Source organism: Rana temporaria, chromosome 1 (assembly GCF_905171775.1).
Source record: "Rana temporaria chromosome 1, aRanTem1.1, whole genome shotgun sequence".
NCBI lineage: Eukaryota > Metazoa > Chordata > Amphibia > Anura > Ranidae > Rana > Rana temporaria.
In genome coordinates, this window is record NC_053489.1 from 221,850,005 (window position 1) to 221,868,606 (window position 18,602).

The window sequence follows — 18,602 nt, forward strand, 5'->3', positions numbered from 1 at the left end:
TTATTATAACAAAAAGTAAATAATATTATTTTTTTTTCAAAATTGTCGCTCTATTTTTGTTTATAGCGCAAAAAATAAAAACCGCAGAGGTGATCAAATACCAGCAAAAGAAAGCTCTATTTGTGGGAAAAAAAGGACGCCAATTTTGTTTGGGAGCCACGTCGCACGACCGCACAATTGTCAGTTAAAGCGACGCAGTGCCGAATCACAAAAAGTGGCCTGGTCTTTGACCAGCAATATGGTCCGGGGCTGAAGTGGTTAAAGTTGAACTCTGGGGAAGAACAACAACGTTGGTTCTTTTGCTGTTTAAAAATAATTACCTCTACTGATACCTGTCACATGTTTGGCTGCTTCTCTATTTGGTTAAAATGTTACATTCATTCAGCCCCCACATAACTGTAAGTGCTCAAAATCTGGCATTGATATTTGTAGTTCCGGCTGCAGTCCACTGATCATAGCAGGTAAGTCGTTGTACACCTCCTCCACTCAGAAAAAGCCTTGTATTCTTTTTATTAAATGCATAGCTTTCTGTGATGTGAGGAGGGGAGCATAAATTAAAAATTATAGAAAGTTTTGCATTCAGTGAAAGGGACACAAGGCATTTTCTGAATAGAGGAGGTTCCCTGTTTTCCCAGAGTCCAGCTTTAAGCCAGTGGGAATGCTTTATGGGGACCCTTGCGAATGGGAAAAAAGAGTCTGCTTGTATGCATGAAGATGCAGCTGGGAGGGAAACACTAAGAGCTCTGACTACATCCAAACAATGGATGGAAATCTCTCTAGGATATACATAGGGATGGAAGGCCTCATTTACAGTTGGGATTGTGTGTGGGATTGGTAAAAACATGCGGCGCCTGCTGAATGCGACCCAATGTGAAGAGGCGACAGAAAGGGCCACACAAGTGTAAACAAGAACTTATTAGAGCAATCCATTCAAATAGCTGCAGTATATAAAAGGAGCTTATGTTCTATAGACACAGCGCTTCAACCCTATCCTGTGCTACTACAACACAAAAAAAGTAAGAATTATATATATATATATTGTACAGGACGCCAGGGTTGGGTCTGGATGGACGCCAATATTTGGAGTGTGGTCCCTTTAAGGCAGTGGTGTAGGGTTCAGGAGGTCACCCAGAGGGGGTGAGAAATTCCGGCAAATTAAAAGTTGATCCAGAGAGGACGGGCTTACAGTCCTCTCTGTGACGTTCGGGAGGGAAAGAGCCTCCTCTCCTGACTCCTGGCTGTCAAGCACACAGGGGGTTTAGAACTTCCAGGAAATCAGCTTAAAGGACAGGAAGTTCTGATAGAGGGTGTGGAGGAGTATGGAAGTGGACCTGTCTGCAGAAGCTGTGCACTGCTGAGAAGGACTGGAAGTTCTGCCTAAATCGTATGTGCCTTTGTTTTGCTTTATTTGCTGTGCTGAAGAAAAACAGACTTTTTCATTTATGCTGGAGACAAGCAAGACTTTTTCTTTAATGTTTTTCCCTGTGTGCTGAAGAAAGCGTTGTTTTTGGTTTGGTCACAAATAAAAACCCTTTTTGTTCACCGTTACGGTTTACGCACTTAAAGCGGAGGTTCACCCAAAAATCCACTTTTTGACATTAGCTGTAGCATACTGCTAACATCTGCAGTATGCTGTTTTTTTATTTTTTTTTACTTGTACTTATCGTTATAAGAGCCCTTGTTTTCCGGCTCCGAGCGGGGAATCCTGCGGGGAATTGGCGTTTCTAAGCGAAGAGGAGTTGATTGACGGCTGCTAAGGCGCGTCTTGGCCTCTGTTTAATCTTCAACTGCCATGATGCTGCACATGTGATCAGTTATGACACCAGCCATTGGATGGTTTGACAGTTTGGTTGAGAGCACAACCAATGTGACAGTTAGCATTCCCGGCATGCCAGGAATGTAACTGCTTTTTCAAACTGTTAAATTGATGGGTTTACTTCCGCTTTAAGGATGCTGGAAAGTTCATTTTGAGGGTGAACCTCCGCTTTAATCTCGCAGAGCTAAAGAACCCCCAAAGTTCACAATATATATATATATATATATATATATATATATATATATATATATATATATATATATATATACACATATACACACACTCTCAGGCCTCGTACACACGACCGGACATGTCCGCTGAAACTGGTCCGCGGACCAGTTTCAGAGGACAGATCCGATCGTGTGTACAGGCTAGCGGACAGATATCCAGCGGACAAAAGTTTCTTAGCATGCTAAGAAACTTGTCCGCTGGAGAGCTGTCCGTCGGACATGTCCGCTGGTTAGTACTTCTAACCAGCGGACCAAAATCCCGCGCATGCGTCAAATTGATTCGACGCATGCGTAGAAGCATTGAACTCGCACGATAGAGAACGTCGGTGTCATCTACGTCACCGCGTTCTCTGTCCGCGGGGATTTCGGTTTGATGGTGTGTACAGCCATCAGACCGAAATCTTCGAGCGGACATGTCCGATGAAAACGGTCCGCGGACCGTTTGCATCAGACATGTCCCCTCTGGGGTACAGGGCCTCACACACACACAGTATATTATATTAAACATATATAAGTGCTACAAAAAAAAAATACAAATTGTGAATGAATCCATATAGTTTTTCAATGTTCAGCAGTAGATAGGAACGAACATATACTATTGATTATGTATCCACACATAGGTCTTCAATAATCAGCAGTAAACAACCCAATAACAGGAACACAGAAACTGTGGTAACCCATAGCAACCATTGCGTCTGATGACATGTCCAACAGTGTCAATATCAATCACAGTAATAGTGAACCCCCTGAACACCAATGTGCTCCCCACTTCCATGATAGGACTCCTATATATCCTTTTAGGAAAACTGTGGCCTAGGATTAGTTAGCTAATAACACAAAGGACAAACAACATCAGATAATAGTGCAGATTTTCCTTATTGAAACATATAAAAATAATGGAATCAAACTCACATTAAAATGTGTATAATACGCCCAGCTCCATCTTGCTGTGTCGGATCCCCGCGGCAGACGTATACTCCGCGACATCACCAAGCTTGGCAAAACGTTGCTACGGGAATTCTCAGGAACATCTTAAATAATCCAATCCATTAAGAGAGTTCGTTTGCATGGGAATATCATCCTCTTCACAAGTCCAGCCCCACAGACTACAATGTGGGTACATTACTACCCATTGGATCCAGACTGATCCAACAAGGCATCACCATGGCAAACTGACATAAACAATCCCACCTTATTCCTATAATATGCTGCTTTAACCACCTCAGCATCAATCTCTACTATATTAACATTTCCAAACCCCTTCTTCTACAGCTAAGTAAGCTGCCATCTTGGCTTCTGTTTGATCTGCAGTTGCCATGGTGCTGCACATGCAATTGGTTATGACACCAACCATTTGGTGGTTTGACAGCTTGGTTGAGAGCACAAGCAAATGAGACAGTTATTATTCACAGCATGAAAGTAATGTGAAAAACTTGTGCCACAGAAAAACAATCTAAATCGGTAAAGTTAATAAAAACTGGCACAGCGGCTGTTTGTATGGTGTAAAGACCATCAAGAACTACAGACTTTTTGTGTAGACGACGCTATCACTACTATGTATACGGTGTGACACCAAACCATATACAGTGGAACCTCGGTTTAAGAGTAACTTGGTTTGAGAGCGTTTGGATTTGCGAGCAACTTTTTTTTTTCTAATTCTGACTCGGTTTGCCAGTGCTGACTCGCAAGACGAGCAGAATTCAAGCTAAATAGGCCTGTAGTACCTCATTTGGCCTGAGGTACGGGGTGCAGAAGCCGAGCAAAGCTGAAAATAGGCCTGCAGTACCTCATTTGGCCTAAGCTACGAGGGCGCAGAAGCCGAGAAAAGCCGAACATTGGCCTGCATTACCTAATTTATCCTGAGGTACAGGGGCACAGGAAACACGCTAAGGTGTCCTTTTCGGACGTTTTCGTCGCTCTGGCGCCCCCCACTTCTGGCCGCATTCGGTATTGCATCCCATTGAGGTCAATGCGGAACAATTTTTTTTTGTTTCCATTGACTTCAATGGGAAAACTCGCTTTGATATGCGAGTACTTTGGATTACGATCATACTCCTGGAATGGATTATGCTCGTAATCCGAGGTTCAACTGTAACTGTGCTCATATATTCATAATAGTGTTAAAAAAATAAGAAAAAATGTTCTGTGATTTACATATCATAAATATAATATATATTAAAAAAAACTGTTTATATCATATATTTGATTAAATAAAGTATCCTGTGCATACAAAAATTCTTCAAAAAGTCCACTTCTAGGATGAAAGAAAGAACTGTAAAATCCTATCTCCAATCAAGCATATATCAGTGTTTGAAACCGCCATTAAAACCTGCTAAATCACTCACAATTACCAATGGCTGATCATAAAACCAGTCAACGTTTCGTTGACCGCCATCCTCCAAGAAAGGGATCAGTTTACAAAATGCATAGGGAGAGGCCTTTGATGTGACATAACCACGCCCACTTACTCTTGACTCGCGGACAGAGGATGCGGCAGAGGCGGGACCACATTATCCACATGAATTGTTCACATAAACCTAAACCAATATTAACACATAATAATCATTTACCATTCCCTCCCATTTCTCTCCATTTTAAATTGGAGTCATTGCGCAATTCATCCCATAGACTTTAATAAGCTGGGATCCCCCCCTTTTTTTAATATCAATATGTTCTCCAATCCTTCTTTTATAAATCTAGTATTAGGTCCCACATACTGCAGCCCAAAGGGGCATTCCAAGTCGAGCTGCAAGAAATTAAGCTCTTAATTAATATTGGACCTCGTTCACATGGGCGTATTACAGCATACGCCTGTGTGAGGAACGCGTTTACACACACAAGGATGCACAGGTGTTCTGTGGATCCTCATGCAGGCCCATTCATGTCAATTAATATGCAGCAGCTGCACAGACACAGTTTCTGCTCCTAATTTGACATCCATGCACGAATCTGAATGCACACTGTTCGTCATCTGCAGGGAGGCCGGGAGTATTCGTTTGTGGATTTTCATGTGGAAACTTTTCATGGAACATAATTTTGTCATATTCCGAAATTTCCCTCTTAATGACACCATTCCAATTCACAGAGTAGTACGCAAAGGCTAACCTTTCCAACACTTTCGGCTGATTAAAAGTCAAGTAAAAAAACATGCCCTATAAACTAAAACACATATCTAGAATTATAGTTCTTTGAGATTCTCAATCTGAATACTTTTAGTTTCTTTTATTTTTGTTTTTGTAGAAGCATACTCTTGTTATACTCTGAAATTATAACTAAGTTCCGGTTTGGGAGACATTTCATGAACTTTATGTTATTGGCTAATTATATATACAGTATGTTGGATACTAATCTTCAATGGCTACGTTATTTATACTGATATTGCGATGAGGTAACAATTTTCATTCTTTTTTTTTTTATACTATTTTCCTGTATTTTTTGGAAATAAAATATGCAAAAAAAAAGGTATTAAAACATGGGCGGTGTCAGTAGGGCAGTGGACATATCAGCAGAGCAGTGTTTGATGTCAGTAGAGCAGTGGACAGTGTCAGAAGAGCAGTAGTTGTTGTCAGTAGGACAGTGGATGGTGTCAGTAGAGCAATAGTTGGTGTCGGTAAGTAGGGCAGTGGACGGTGTCAGCAGAGCAATAGTTGGTGTCAGTAAGTAGGGCAGTGGACGGTGTCAGTAGAGCAGTGGTTGGTGTCAGTAAGTAGGGCAGTGGACGGTGTCAGTAGAGCAATAGTTGGTGTCAGTAAGTAGGGCAGTGGACGGTGTCAGTAGAGCAATAGTTGGTGTCAGTAAGTAGGGCAGTGGATGGTGTCAGTAGAGCAGTGATTGGTATCAGTAGTATAGCGGATGGTGTCAATCAGTAGGGTAGTGGACTCTGTTAGTAGGGCAGTGGAAGGTGTTAATAGAGCAATAGTTGGTGTCAGTAAGTAGGGCAGTGGATGGTGTCAGTAGAGCAATAGTTGGTGTCAGTAAGTAGGGCAGTGGATGGTGTCAGTAGAGCAGTGGTTGGTGTCAGTAAGTAGGGCAGTGGACGGTGTCAGTAGAGAAATAGTTGGTGTCAGTAAGTAGGGCAGTGGACGGTGTCAGTAGAGCAATAGTTGGTGTCAGTAAGTAGGGCAGTGGACGGTGTCAGTAGAGCAGTGAGAGCAGTGATTGGTATCAGTAGGATAGCGGATGGTGTCAATCAGTAGGGTAGTGGACTCTGTTAGTAGCGCAGTGGAAGGTGTTAGTAGAGCAGTAGCTGGTATCAATAGGACAGTGGTTGGGGTCAGTCCGTATTGCAGTGGACTTTGTTAGTAGGGCAGGGGACGGTATAAGTAGAATAGTGGATGATGTTAGAGAGAGAAAATAACCGCTCAGAAGTCTTCAAAGAACCTCCTCACTGGAACCAAACCATGGGTGCCGGCAATGCAATAGTGATGCAAAAATACGAAGGAAACTTGGACAGCCGCACTCCAAAAATGTTCTTTTAATTAAAATCGATCACAAAATGAACATGCCACAGCAAAAAAAATTGAAACAAAAGCTAACGTTTCGCACTGTAGCTTCAGTGCTTAGTCATAGCTGGTACCAGTGCGAAACGTTAGCTTTTGTTCCAATTTTTTTTGCTGTGGCATGTTCATTTTGTGATCGATTTTAATTAAAAGAACATTTTTGGAGTGCGGCTGTCCAAGTTTCCTTCGTATTTTAGCAGTGGATGATGTTAGTAGATAAGTTAGTAGATAAGAAGTTAATGTCAGTAGAGCAGGGGTTGGTGTCAGTATGGCAGTGGATGATGTTAGTAGATAAGAAGTCGATGTCAGTAGAGTAGTGGATGGTGTCAGTTGAGCAGATGTTGGTGTCAGTAGAACAGTGGAAAATGTTAGTAGGGAAGAGCTTGGTGTCAGTAGAGCAGTGGTTGGTGTCAGTAGGGCAGTTGATGTTAGTAGATAAGAGGTTGGTGTCAGTAGAGCAGTGGAAAATGTTAGTAGGGAAGAGCTTGGTGTCAGTAGAGCAGTGGTTGGTGTCAGTAGGGCAGTTGATGTTAGTAGATAAGAGGTTGGTGTCAGTAGAGCAGTGGATGGTATCAGTAAAACAGTGCATGGCATCAGTCAGTAGGGTAGTGGACATTGTCCATAGAGCAGTGATTTGAGTCAGTCAATAGAGCAGTGGATGGTGTCAGTAAGTAGAGCATAGTGTCAGTAGAGCAGTGGATGGTGTCAGTAGAGCAGTGGATGGTGTCAGTAGAGCAGTGGATAATGTTAGTAGAGCAGTGGATGGTGTCAGTAGAGCAGTGGATGTTAGTAAAGCAGTGGACGGCGTCAGTAGAGCAGATGTTGGTGTCAGTAGGGCAGTGGATAATGTTAGTAGAGCAGTGGATGGTGTCAGTAGAGCAGATGTTGGTGTCAGTAGGGCAGTGGACGGCGTCAGTAGGACAGTGTACGGCGTCAGTAGGACAGTGGATGGCGTCAGTAGGACAGTGGATGGCGTCAGTAGAGCAGTGGACGGCGTCAGTAGGACAGTGGACAGCATCAGTAGGACAGTGGACGGTGTCAGTAGGACAGTGGACGGCGTCAGTAGGACAGTGGACGGCGTCAGTAGGACAGTGGACGGCGTCAGTAGGACAGTGGACGGCGTCAGTAGAGCAGTGGACGGCGTCAGTAGGACAGTGGACGGCGTCAGTAGAGCAGTGGACGGCGTCAGTAGGACAGTGGACAGCGTCAGTAGGACAGTGGACGGTGTCAGTAGAGCAGTGGATGGCGTCAGTAGGACAGTGGATGGTGTCAGTAGGAGAGTGGACGGCGTCAGTAGAGCAGTGGACGGCGTCAGTAGGACAGTGGACGGCGTCAGTAGAGCAGTGGACGGCGTCAGTAGGACAGTGGACAGCGTCAGTAGGACAGTGGACGGTGTCAGTAGAGCAGTGGACGGTGTCAGTAGGACAGTGGACGGTGTCAGTAGGAGAGTGGACGGTGTCAGTAGGAGAGTGGACGGCGTCAGTAGGACAGTGGACGGCGTCAGTAGAGCAGTGGACAGTGTCAGTAGGACAGTGGACGGTGTCAGTAGGACAGTGGACGGTGTCAGTAGGACAGTGGACGGTGTCAGTAGGACAGTGGACGGCGTCAGTAGGGCAGTGGACGGAGTCAGTAGGGCAGTGGACGGCGTCAGTAGGGCAGTGGACGGTGTCAGTAGGGCAGTGGACGGTGTCAGTAGGGCAGTGGATGGCGCCAGTAGGGCAGTGGACGGTGTCAGTAGGGCAGTGGACGGTGTCAGTAGGGCAGTGGACGGTGTCAGTAGGGCAGTGGATGGCGCCAGTAGGGCAGTGGACGGTGTCAGTAGGGCAGTGGACGGTGTCAGTAGGACAGTGGACGGAGTCAGTAGGGCAGTGGACGGCGTCAGTAGGACAGTGGACGGCGTCAGTAGAGCAGTGGACAGAACAGTAGGACAGTGGACGGTGTCAGTAGGGCAGTGGACGGTGTCAGTAGGGCAGTGGATGGTGTCAGTAGGGCAGTGGACGGCGTCAGTAGGACAGTGGACGGTGTCAGTAGGGCAGTGGACGGTGCCAGTAGGGCAGTGGACGGTGTCAGTAGGGCAGTGGACCGTGTCAGTAGGGCAGTGGACGGTGTCAGTAGGGCAGTGGATGTTAGTAGAGCAGTGGACGGCGTCAGTAGAGCAGATGTTGGTGTCAGTAGGGCAGTGGATAATGTTAGTAGAGCAGTGGATGGTGTCAGTAGAGCAGATGTTGGTGTCAGTAGGGCAGTGGACGGTGTCAGTAGGACAGTGTACGGCGTCAGTAGGACAGTGGATGGCGTCAGTAGGACAGTGGATGGCGTCAGTAGAGCAGTGGACGGCGTCAGTAGGACAGTGGACAGCATCAGTAGGACAGTGGACGGTGTCAGTAGGACAGTGGACGGCGTCAGTAGGACAGTGGACGGCGTCAGTAGGACAGTGGACGGCGTCAGTAGGACAGTGGACGGCGTCAGTAGAGCAGTGGACGGCGTCAGTAGGACAGTGGACAGCGTCAGTAGGACAGTGGACGGTGTCAGTAGAGCAGTGGATGGCGTCAGTAGGACAGTGGATGGTGTCAGTAGGAGAGTGGACGGCGTCAGTAGAGCAGTGGACGGCGTCAGTAGGACAGTGGACGGCGTCAGTAGAGCAGTGGACGGCGTCAGTAGGACAGTGGACAGCATCAGTAGGACAGTGGACGGTGTCAGTAGAGCAGTGGACGGTGTCAGTAGGACAGTGGACGGTGTCAGTAGGAGAGTGGACGGTGTCAGTAGGAGAGTGGACGGCGTCAGTAGGACAGTGGACGGCGTCAGTAGAGCAGTGGACAGTGTCAGTAGGACAGTGGACGGTGTCAGTAGGACAGTGGACGGTGTCAGTAGGACAGTGGACGGTGTCAGTAGGACAGTGGACGGCGTCAGTAGGGCAGTGGACGGAGTCAGTAGGGCAGTGGACGGCGTCAGTAGGGCAGTGGACGGTGTCAGTAGGGCAGTGGACGGTGTCAGTAGGGCAGTGGATGGCGCCAGTAGGGCAGTGGACGGTGTCAGTAGGGCAGTGGACGGTGTCAGTAGGGCAGTGGACGGTGTCAGTAGGGCAGTGGATGGCGCCAGTAGGGCAGTGGACGGTGTCAGTAGGGCAGTGGACGGTGTCAGTAGGACAGTGGACGGAGTCAGTAGGGCAGTGGACGGCGTCAGTAGGACAGTGGACGGCGTCAGTAGAGCAGTGGACAGAACAGTAGGACAGTGGACGGTGTCAGTAGGGCAGTGGACGGTGTCAGTAGGGCAGTGGATGGTGTCAGTAGGGCAGTGGACGGCGTCAGTAGGACAGTGGACGGTGTCAGTAGGGCAGTGGACGGTGCCAGTAGGGCAGTGGACGGTGTCAGTAGGGCAGTGGACCGTGTCAGTAGGGCAGTGGACGGTGTCAGTAGGGCAGTGGACGGTGTCAGTAGGACAGTGGACGGAGTCAGTAGGGCAGTGGACGGCGTCAGTAGGACAGTGGACAGAACAGTAGGACAGTGGACGGTGTCAGTAGGAGAGTGGACGGCGTCAGTAGAGCAGTGGACGGCGTCAGTAGGACAGTGGACGGCGTCAGTAGGACAGTGGACGGCGTCAGTAGGACAGTGGACGGCGTCAGTAGGACAGTGGACGGCGTCAGTAGGACAGTGGACGGCGTCAGTAGAGCAGTGGACAGTGTCAGTAGGACAGTGGACGGTGTCAGTAGGACAGTGGACGGTGTCAGTAGGACAGTGGACGGCGTCAGTAGGGCAGTGGACGGTGTCAGTAGGACAGTGGACAGTGTCAGTAGGGCAGTGGACGGCGTCAGTAGGGCAGTGGACGGCGTCAGTAGGGCAGTGGACGGCGTCAGTAGGACAGTGGACGGAGTCAGTAGAGCAGTGGACGGTGTCAGTAGAGCAGTGGACGGTGTCAGTAGAGCAGTGGACGGCGTCAGTAGGGCAGTGGACGGCGTCAGTAGGGCAGTGGACGGCGTCAGTAGGACAGTGGACGGAGTCAGTAGAGCAGTGGACGGTGTCAGTAGAGCAGTGGACGGTGTCAGTAGGGCAGTGGACGGCGTCAGTAGGGCAGTGGACGGCGTCAGTAGGACAGTGGACGGAGTCAGTAGAGCAGTGGACGGTGTCAGTAGAGCAGTGGACGGTGTCAGTAGGGCAGTGGACGGTGTCAGTAGAGCAGTGGACGGCGTCAGTAGGGCAGTGGACGGTGTCAGTAGGGCAGTGGACGGTGTCAGTAGGGCAGTGGACGGTGTCAGTAGGACAGTGGACGGTGTCAGTAGAGCAGTGGATGGTGTCAGTAGAGCAGTGGAAGGTGTCAGTAGGGCAGTGGACGGTGTCAGTAGAGCAGTGGACGGTGTCAGTAGGGCAGTGGACGGTGTCAGTAGGACAGTGGACGGTGTCAGTAGGACAGTGGACGGTGTCAGTAGAGCAGTGGACGGTGTCAGTAGGGCAGTGGACGGTGTCAGTAGGACAGTGGACGGTGTCAGTAGGACAGTGGACGGTGTCAGTAGGGCAGTGGACAGTGTCAGTAGGACAGTGGACGGTGTCAGTAGAGCAGTGGACGGTGTCAGTAGGGCAGTGGACGGTGTCAGTAGGGCAGTGGACGGCGTCAGTAGGGCAGTGGACGGCGTCAGTAGGGCAGTGGACGGCGTCAGTAGGGCAGTGGACGGTGTCAGTAGGGCAGTGGACGGTGTCAGTAGGACAGTGGACGGTGTCAGTAGGGCAGTGGACGGTGTCAGTAGAGCAGTGGACGGCGTCAGTAGGGCAGTGGACGGCGTCAGTAGGGCAGTGGACGGCGTCAGTAGGACAGTGGACGGTGTCAGTAGGGCAGTGGACGGCGTCAGTAGGACAGTGGACGGAGTCAGTAGAGCAGTGGACGGTGTCAGTAGAGCAGTGGACGGCGTCAGTAGGGCAGTGGACGGCGTCAGTAGGGCAGTGGACGGCGTCAGTAGGACAGTGGACGGAGTCAGTAGAGCAGTGGACGGTGTCAGTAGAGCAGTGGACGGTGTCAGTAGGACAGTGGACGGCGTCAGTAGGACAGTGGACGGCGTCAGTAGGGCAGTGGACGGTGTCAGTAGGGCAGTGGACGGCGTCAGTAGGACAGTGGACGGAGTCAGTAGAGCAGTGGACGGTGTCAGTAGAGCAGTGGACGGCGTCAGTAGGGCAGTGGACGGCGTCAGTAGGGCAGTGGACGGCGTCAGTAGGACAGTGGACGGAGTCAGTAGGGCAGTGGACGGTGTCAGTAGAGCAGTGGACGGTGTCAGTAGGACAGTGGACGGCGTCAGTAGGACAGTGGACGGCGTTAGTAGAGCAGGACAGTGGATGGTGTCAGTCAGTAGGGTGTCAATAGTTTTTTTATGATTTTGTTTATAATTTTTAACAATTGTATTTCTTTTTTCGGAGCCCTGTTGGGTGAAATATGTGGGGTCTGCACAGACCTGTGATGTGACATTTGAGGGGGGTCTGCACTGGATGGGGTGATGAAGGTGTTCCCAGACACACACCTATGGACTGGTGATTACCAAATGATGCAGCATAAACCTTCCTGTTCTCATGTGTGTCCCTCACTGATGGGTACAGAATGTCACCACCAGGGACACCTCGCTCAGCACTCCAGGCCGGGGGGGAAGAGCTCAGAAAGCGGTCTCTCTGTGAAGCTCTGTCACCACAGGTCACAAGGTGTCATGGCCCTCTGGCACACTGATCTGGATGGATGGTGACACACAATAGATCTCCATGGCTCAGTGTCCTGGAATAAACCATACACGCCTTGTCCGTCTATAGAAGGGTGACTGATCTCCGGTAGAGGTAGCAGTTCTATCAGCTCAGAGCTGCTCGGCCCGCACACAGCTGTCACATGTCAGCATTCTAACAAATCAGCGTTCTATGGGCGTGGCTGGAGGAACCACTAGGCGGAGCTGTGCGCTCAGGCCGTGACCTGGGACCTATGAAGATAGCGACGGGGCGTGGTTCCGTGCGCTGGGAGGGCGTGTGCCGGCGCAGCGTCCGCTCTCCCGGAAAGCGTCGTGTGACGTCGGTGCCGCACAGGAGCTGCGGCGGTCGCTGCGGAGAATGGTGTTAATCAAGGAATTGTAAGTGCCGGGCCGGGAGGCGGCGGGCGGGGGGAGCCGAGGTTCCGGGGTATGGCTGTGTGTGGCCGGTATACCGGTGTCTGGCTCTCTTCCATCACTGACACTGCACTCTCATTCACCTGACTGGCGTCATCACACTGACTGTACAGACATGGACGCTGCATTATCATGGCCCATGCTAGACACCGTCCACTCACTCTGCTCTACACACTCTCCCCTAAAACTCCAACCACAGCTGTGTACATCTGTCCTATTGCTAGCTGTGTCCCCGTTGGGGAGATTTAATCTCACTTCCTGCCCTGGTGTCACCGCTGATGGGGGGGGGGGAAGCACATTGAGTAGAGTGCTGCAGGGTTTATACCTCTGCCAACTTTGTATTGCTGTGTGTCTTCCTGTCTGGGTGACACCTCATTCCTTGTCATGGTGTCACCGGGACAGGAATGGAGGCAGTTCTGATGATTACACCTTTCTCCGGAGATGGAAAAGGGTCCTGGCAGAAAGTGGATGATAAAGTGCCTTAACCACTTAAGCCCCGGACCAAAATGCAGCTAAAGGACTTGGCCAGGTTTTGTGATTCGGCACTGCGTCGCTTTAACTGACAATTGTGCGATGTGGCTCCCAAACAAAATTGGCGTCCCTTTTTCCCCACAAATAGAGCTTTCTTTTGGTGGTATTTGATCACCTCTGCGGTTTTTATTTTTTGCGCTATAAACAAAAATAGAGCGACAATTTTGGAAAAAATGCAATATTTTTTACTTTTTTCTATAATAAATATCCCCCAAAAAAGATATAAACATTTTTTTCCCTCAGTTTAGGCCGATACGTATTCTTCTATATATTTTTGGTAAAATTGCAATAAGCGTTTATCGGTTGGTTTGCGCAAAATGTATAGCGTTTACAAAATAGGGGATAGTTTTATTGCATTTTTATTATTTTATTTTTTTTACTACTAATGGCGGCGATCATCTTTTTTTTTTTTTTTTTCGTGACTGCGACATTATGGCGGACACTTCGGACACATTTTTGGGGCCATTGTCATTTTCACAGCAAAAAATACATTTAAATTGCATTCTTTATTGTGAAAATGACAGTTGCAGTTTGGGAGTTAACCACAGGGGGCGCTGAAGGAGTTATGTTTCACCTAGTATGTGTTTTTCAACTGTAGGGGGGTGTGGCTGTAGATCTGACGTCATCGATTGTGTCTCCCTATAAAGGGGATGATGCGATCGATGACAGCGCCACAGTGAAGCACGGGGAAGCTGTGTTTACATACGGCTCTCCCCGTTCTTCAGCTCCGGGGAGCGATCGCGAGGGGGTGGCTAGAAACGAATAGCCGCGCCGTCATCCCGGATCGCTCCCAGACGATTTCCGACCACCCCATGTACCGGGGGGGTCCCGATCGGACCCCCGACCCGCGGAAAGGCAGGGACGTACGGGTACGCCCATCTACCTGTACGTGCCATTCTGTGGACGTATATGTACATGCGGCGGGCGTTAAGTGGTTAAAGTGGCACTCCAGGCTCTAAGCCTAAAACAGCTCCCACCCCCTCCTAACTATTCTAACCCCCCTGTAGAAGGAAGATGTGTATGGTCATGTGATCAGCTCCCCCCCCCCTGTAGAAGGAAGATGTGTATGGTCATGTGATCAGCTCCCCCCCCCCCCCCTGTAGAAGGAAGATGTGTATGGTCATGTGATCAGCTCCCCCCCCCCTGTAGAAGGAAGATGTGTATGGTCATGTGATCAGCTCCCACCCCCTCCTAACTCCTATTCTAACTTCCCTGTAGAAGGAAGATGCTTATACTCACCTATGGTCACGTGATCAGCTCCCAGCAGCCAGTTCAATGTGGGGGACAACGGATGCCCCATAGTAAGCTGATGACATCACTGCCCAGGCATTCATTGCTGGCAATCTCCTCTTCCCTGGAGTTGGCCGCTGAGGGAGATCGCATACAAGTTACACCTGACTTTTGGGGAAACCAGCCCCCCCCCCCCCCCCCCCAGTCTAAGAACTGATCTCCCCGGAGGCCATTTGTGACGTAGCCTTCTCAGGATGTGTCTGTGAGGCCCTGGCTACATCACCAGTGCCTCTAAAAAACAAGAATATTAATATAAGTTAGTTTGATGCTTGTACAGGACTTCAAGACTTGGAAGCTACATGCTCAAACCAATTTTACTCCGGGGAGAGGTCTGCTTTAACATCTCTTCAGGCTTGTTTATACTAGTGGAAAGGACCGACGCACCGCTGAAAAGCGATCCACAGGCAGATCATTTTTCAGAGGGGTTTGACAGGCTGTAAGGAGGTGATATGTTGCCTCCTCACTGTCCCCAAAGTGACACCACCGCATGCATTGCACACATTCACCTGAATGGGCTGAGTTTGGCGGGTGGTTGAGGCCAAGAAGGAAAGGATAACAGTGGTGGCATGTGTACCCCCCCCCCCCCCCCCATGGCTGCCTCCTTTGCAGCCTCAAATATAACGAGCTAAAACATTTTCTATGGATTTGGATAGAGGGGAGATGGATTGGAACCCCCGTCTGTGTCCCTTTTAGAGAGATCCACCCTTGTCATTTGTCCTGTTTACCATTGAAGGTAAAAGAAAATCCCAAATGTTGGCTTGTCCCCAGGAAAGTAATAGAGAGGAATCTTCCAATGAGGACACTAGTTCTGGGGATCCCAAGGAATTTCCGCTCACTTCCTGTTAGGCTATGAGACAGGAAGTTACAGGATATCTCCCCAATGGGACGCAGATACCAGAAAAAAATCGGACAGGATTTATAACCCTCTCTTGCACTATCAAAAAAAAAAGTGGCCCAACTGCATGTTTTTACCACCCTCAGACTACAAGTGTAAACAAGGCCAAAGTGTGAGGGTGGTTGTTGCTGAACTTCTAGAAATGCTGGTTGTTTCTTATACCTACGTTACGTTTGTCAGAAATCCTTGGTGCAGGTCAGAGATTAGGTTATTTTATTTCAGATAAAAACGGGGGAGGAAACGTTTGGGACTTTGAATGACACGTAAGGAAAACGTTTACCCCCCCCCCCCCCATCCCTGTGCTATATGCAACATGAGGGGGGGGGCTTTGGGACTTTGAGAAAAAAATCTCCTGCCAGGCGCATTGCGGGCGGTATTAACCCTTTATCGGCCGCTAGCGGGGTTAATACCGCACCGTTGGCGGCCGAATCCCGCGGCAAATCCGACGGTATAGCGCCGCTATACCGCCACTGCGGCTCCCGCCCCAGTGTGAAAGGGGCCTAAGTCATTCAATCGGCATGACGGCCAGAGCTAAAATCTTTTTGCATAGAGTGTCCCCGATCCTTGTATTCTGGGGTCCCTTGTGGCTGTCTTGTCTCCTCCCCGCAAAAGCTAACCCCTTTCTTGGGAAGTGCTCTCCTGAGGGGGTTAGCTTGCAGGCGCGCTCACATGATACAGACGGCAGCTATAGCTGTCAAGTGTATCGCTCGATACCGCCCGCGGCGTGCCGCGACATTGATTTGATTGACGGCAGCGGGAGCCTATGGCTGCGCTGCTATCAATCTCCAATGATGAGCCGCCTCAAGCTGGGGGGGAAAGCTTCGGGGGAACGAGCCCACGGAGTTTCATGGCTCAGGTAAGTAAAACGGGAGGATGCATTAAGGTGAAAAAGACTTGAAGCTTTACAACCCCTTTAAGCAAGCAATGGTTAAGTTTTTTTGGTTGAGGAGCTTTCCATTTACTGGTCCTGGAGACACAGCAGGAAGTCAAAGGAAATCTCCCCAAAGTGAGAGGAAAGAACTCTTAAAGCAGAATTGAAGGTGTAACATTTTTTTGGATAGAGTAAGGGAGGATTATGAGGGTTAGAACCTCTGTCGGTATGTGTCCCATTAGGAATATCTCTGCAGCGGGGACACAGACAGCAATACAAGACTGACAAAGGTTCTAATCTCTCTCCACTCTATCCAGAACAAGAATCAGTTAATCAGTTGTACTTTAACCACTTACTTGACCGCCCCTAGCAGATTTACCGTGTGTGTAATATATAATATAATCTGCACTTCTGCCAACAGGGGGCACATGTGTGCAATCGGCAAGCCACTTCTGCTGTGATTATTTGCTGGTAATGGGCACTGGATGTCTGCCGGTATCCACTGATAGTCAGGCGGAGACTCAGAATGGAGATCTGCCTATGTAAACAAGGCAGATCTCCGTTCTAGCGGATTTTGTGTTCCTGCAAACACAATAAATTCCCCTAGTAAAAGGTAGAGGTGCGTCAAATGGAAATGTTGGTGCTGAAGCCGAAAATGCAGGCCACTCTTGGCCGAAAATGACAGATTAAAAAAAAAATAAATGTATATACGGTACTTTACTTTTTAATTAACATTGTGCATTTAAATAAATATGAAATTGTTGAAAGCCATTTATAATTTTTATTCCACTTCAATTATGTGCCACTTTGACCACTTTCACACTGGAGGCATTTTTCAGGCGCTTTAGCGCTAAAACAAGCACCTGTAAAGCGCCTGAAAAAAGCCTCATCTGCAATACCAGTGTGAAGGCCTGAGTGCTTTCACACTGGGGCGCTGCGCTGGCAGGGCATCCAAGTCCTGCATGCAGCTTCTTTTGTAGCAGTGTATACACCACTCCTAAAGAACCCCTGCCCTATGAAATCAATGGGCAGCGGCGCTTTGCGGGCACTTTTAACCCTTTAATCGGCCGCGAGTAGTTTAAAGTGCCCGAAAAGCTCGGTAAAAACGATTGGGCCTTTATGGCATCACTTGGCGTATGCGCACAGGAGTCACTTCCCCGCAGCTCAGAGTGGGTGCTGTAAATGTACTCTGAGCTGCGCAGGTGTATCTCTGCTTACTTTACTGCTGACACGCGGGGGGAATGTTTGTTATAAAGACCCAGTTTGCCTGTTTTTCAGAATTTGATTTCAGCCTGTCAGAATACCCAGCTATTGTAGCTTACTTCTTATGGCAGTGTTGGTTGTTTGTATTTTATAGTGTGAGGATCGGTGTTTTGTGTAGTAGGCTGGAATTCCCTTTAGGGGAACTTTTATGGAGGGCTGTTATTTGTCCCATCCAGCCCTGAAGGCTCCCATTACAAGGCAGACATATCATTGTACAGGTCTGCTCTGCCCTGGACCTAATGCTGCTGTTGTGTGTTGTGCTTTGACAATCCATAGCAATGAACAGAAACCTTGTCTATGTGTCTAATAACCATCATTCCCACAAAGTAAACCTATCATTTCACATTCAGGCCAAAGTATAGTGCATCCAAAATGTATTCACAGCACTTCACTTTTTCCACATGTTTCCAAAATTGAATAAATTCATTATTTTCCTCATAATTCTACAAACAATACCACATAATGATGTGAAAGAAATTCATTTGAAATCTTTGCAAATGTATTGAAAATGAAAACGAAAAAAAAATCCCATGTACATAAGTGTTTACAGCTATGACACTCAAACTGAGCTCAGGTGCATCCTGTTTCCACTGATCATCCTTTGATGTTTCTACAACTTGATTGGAGTCCACCTGTGGTAAATTCTAGGGTTGTCCCGATACCACTTTTTTTTAGGACTGAGTACAAGTACCGATACTTTTTTTCATGTAGTCGCCGATACCGAATACCGATACTTTTTTTAAATGTCATGTGATAGTTTTCAAACCACAATACAGACTAAGGATATTTTCTTTAGAATTATGAAGAACTAACTCAAGACATTATAAGAGAATAAAAATGAGTAAAAATGAATAAAAATGTTTTATTTGCTTGTCATGCAGTAGTAAAAAACTCAAAGAATTTTCATAGAACATGTTGATAAATACAAAAAAAGTATTCTATCAGGCATCGGGAGCATTTGCGCGAGTACAAGTACTCCCGCAAATACTCGGTATCGGTCCCGATACCGATACTAGTATCGGTATCTGGACAACCCTAGTAAATTCAGTTGGTTGGACATGATTTGGGAAGGCACACGTGTGTGTG

At 48.3% G+C, this 18,602-nt stretch overlaps 1 protein-coding gene across 2 annotated transcripts in view; it reads left to right on the top strand.

The window, feature by feature from the left end:
* The first annotated feature begins 12,507 nt into the window (after positions 1–12,507).
* Positions 12,508–18,602, top strand: part of PITPNB (phosphatidylinositol transfer protein beta) — a 78,924-nt gene continuing 72,829 nt past the window's right edge. Inside the window, exon 1 of one of the 2 annotated variants that reach the window (XM_040350812.1) lies at positions 12,508–12,630. In XM_040350812.1, the coding sequence (XP_040206746.1) occupies positions 12,611–12,630 (20 nt within the window). In that variant the 5' untranslated portion in view covers positions 12,508–12,610. The remainder of the gene's footprint in view (positions 12,631–18,602) is intronic. The other variant, XM_040350818.1, reaches the window with a different exon arrangement.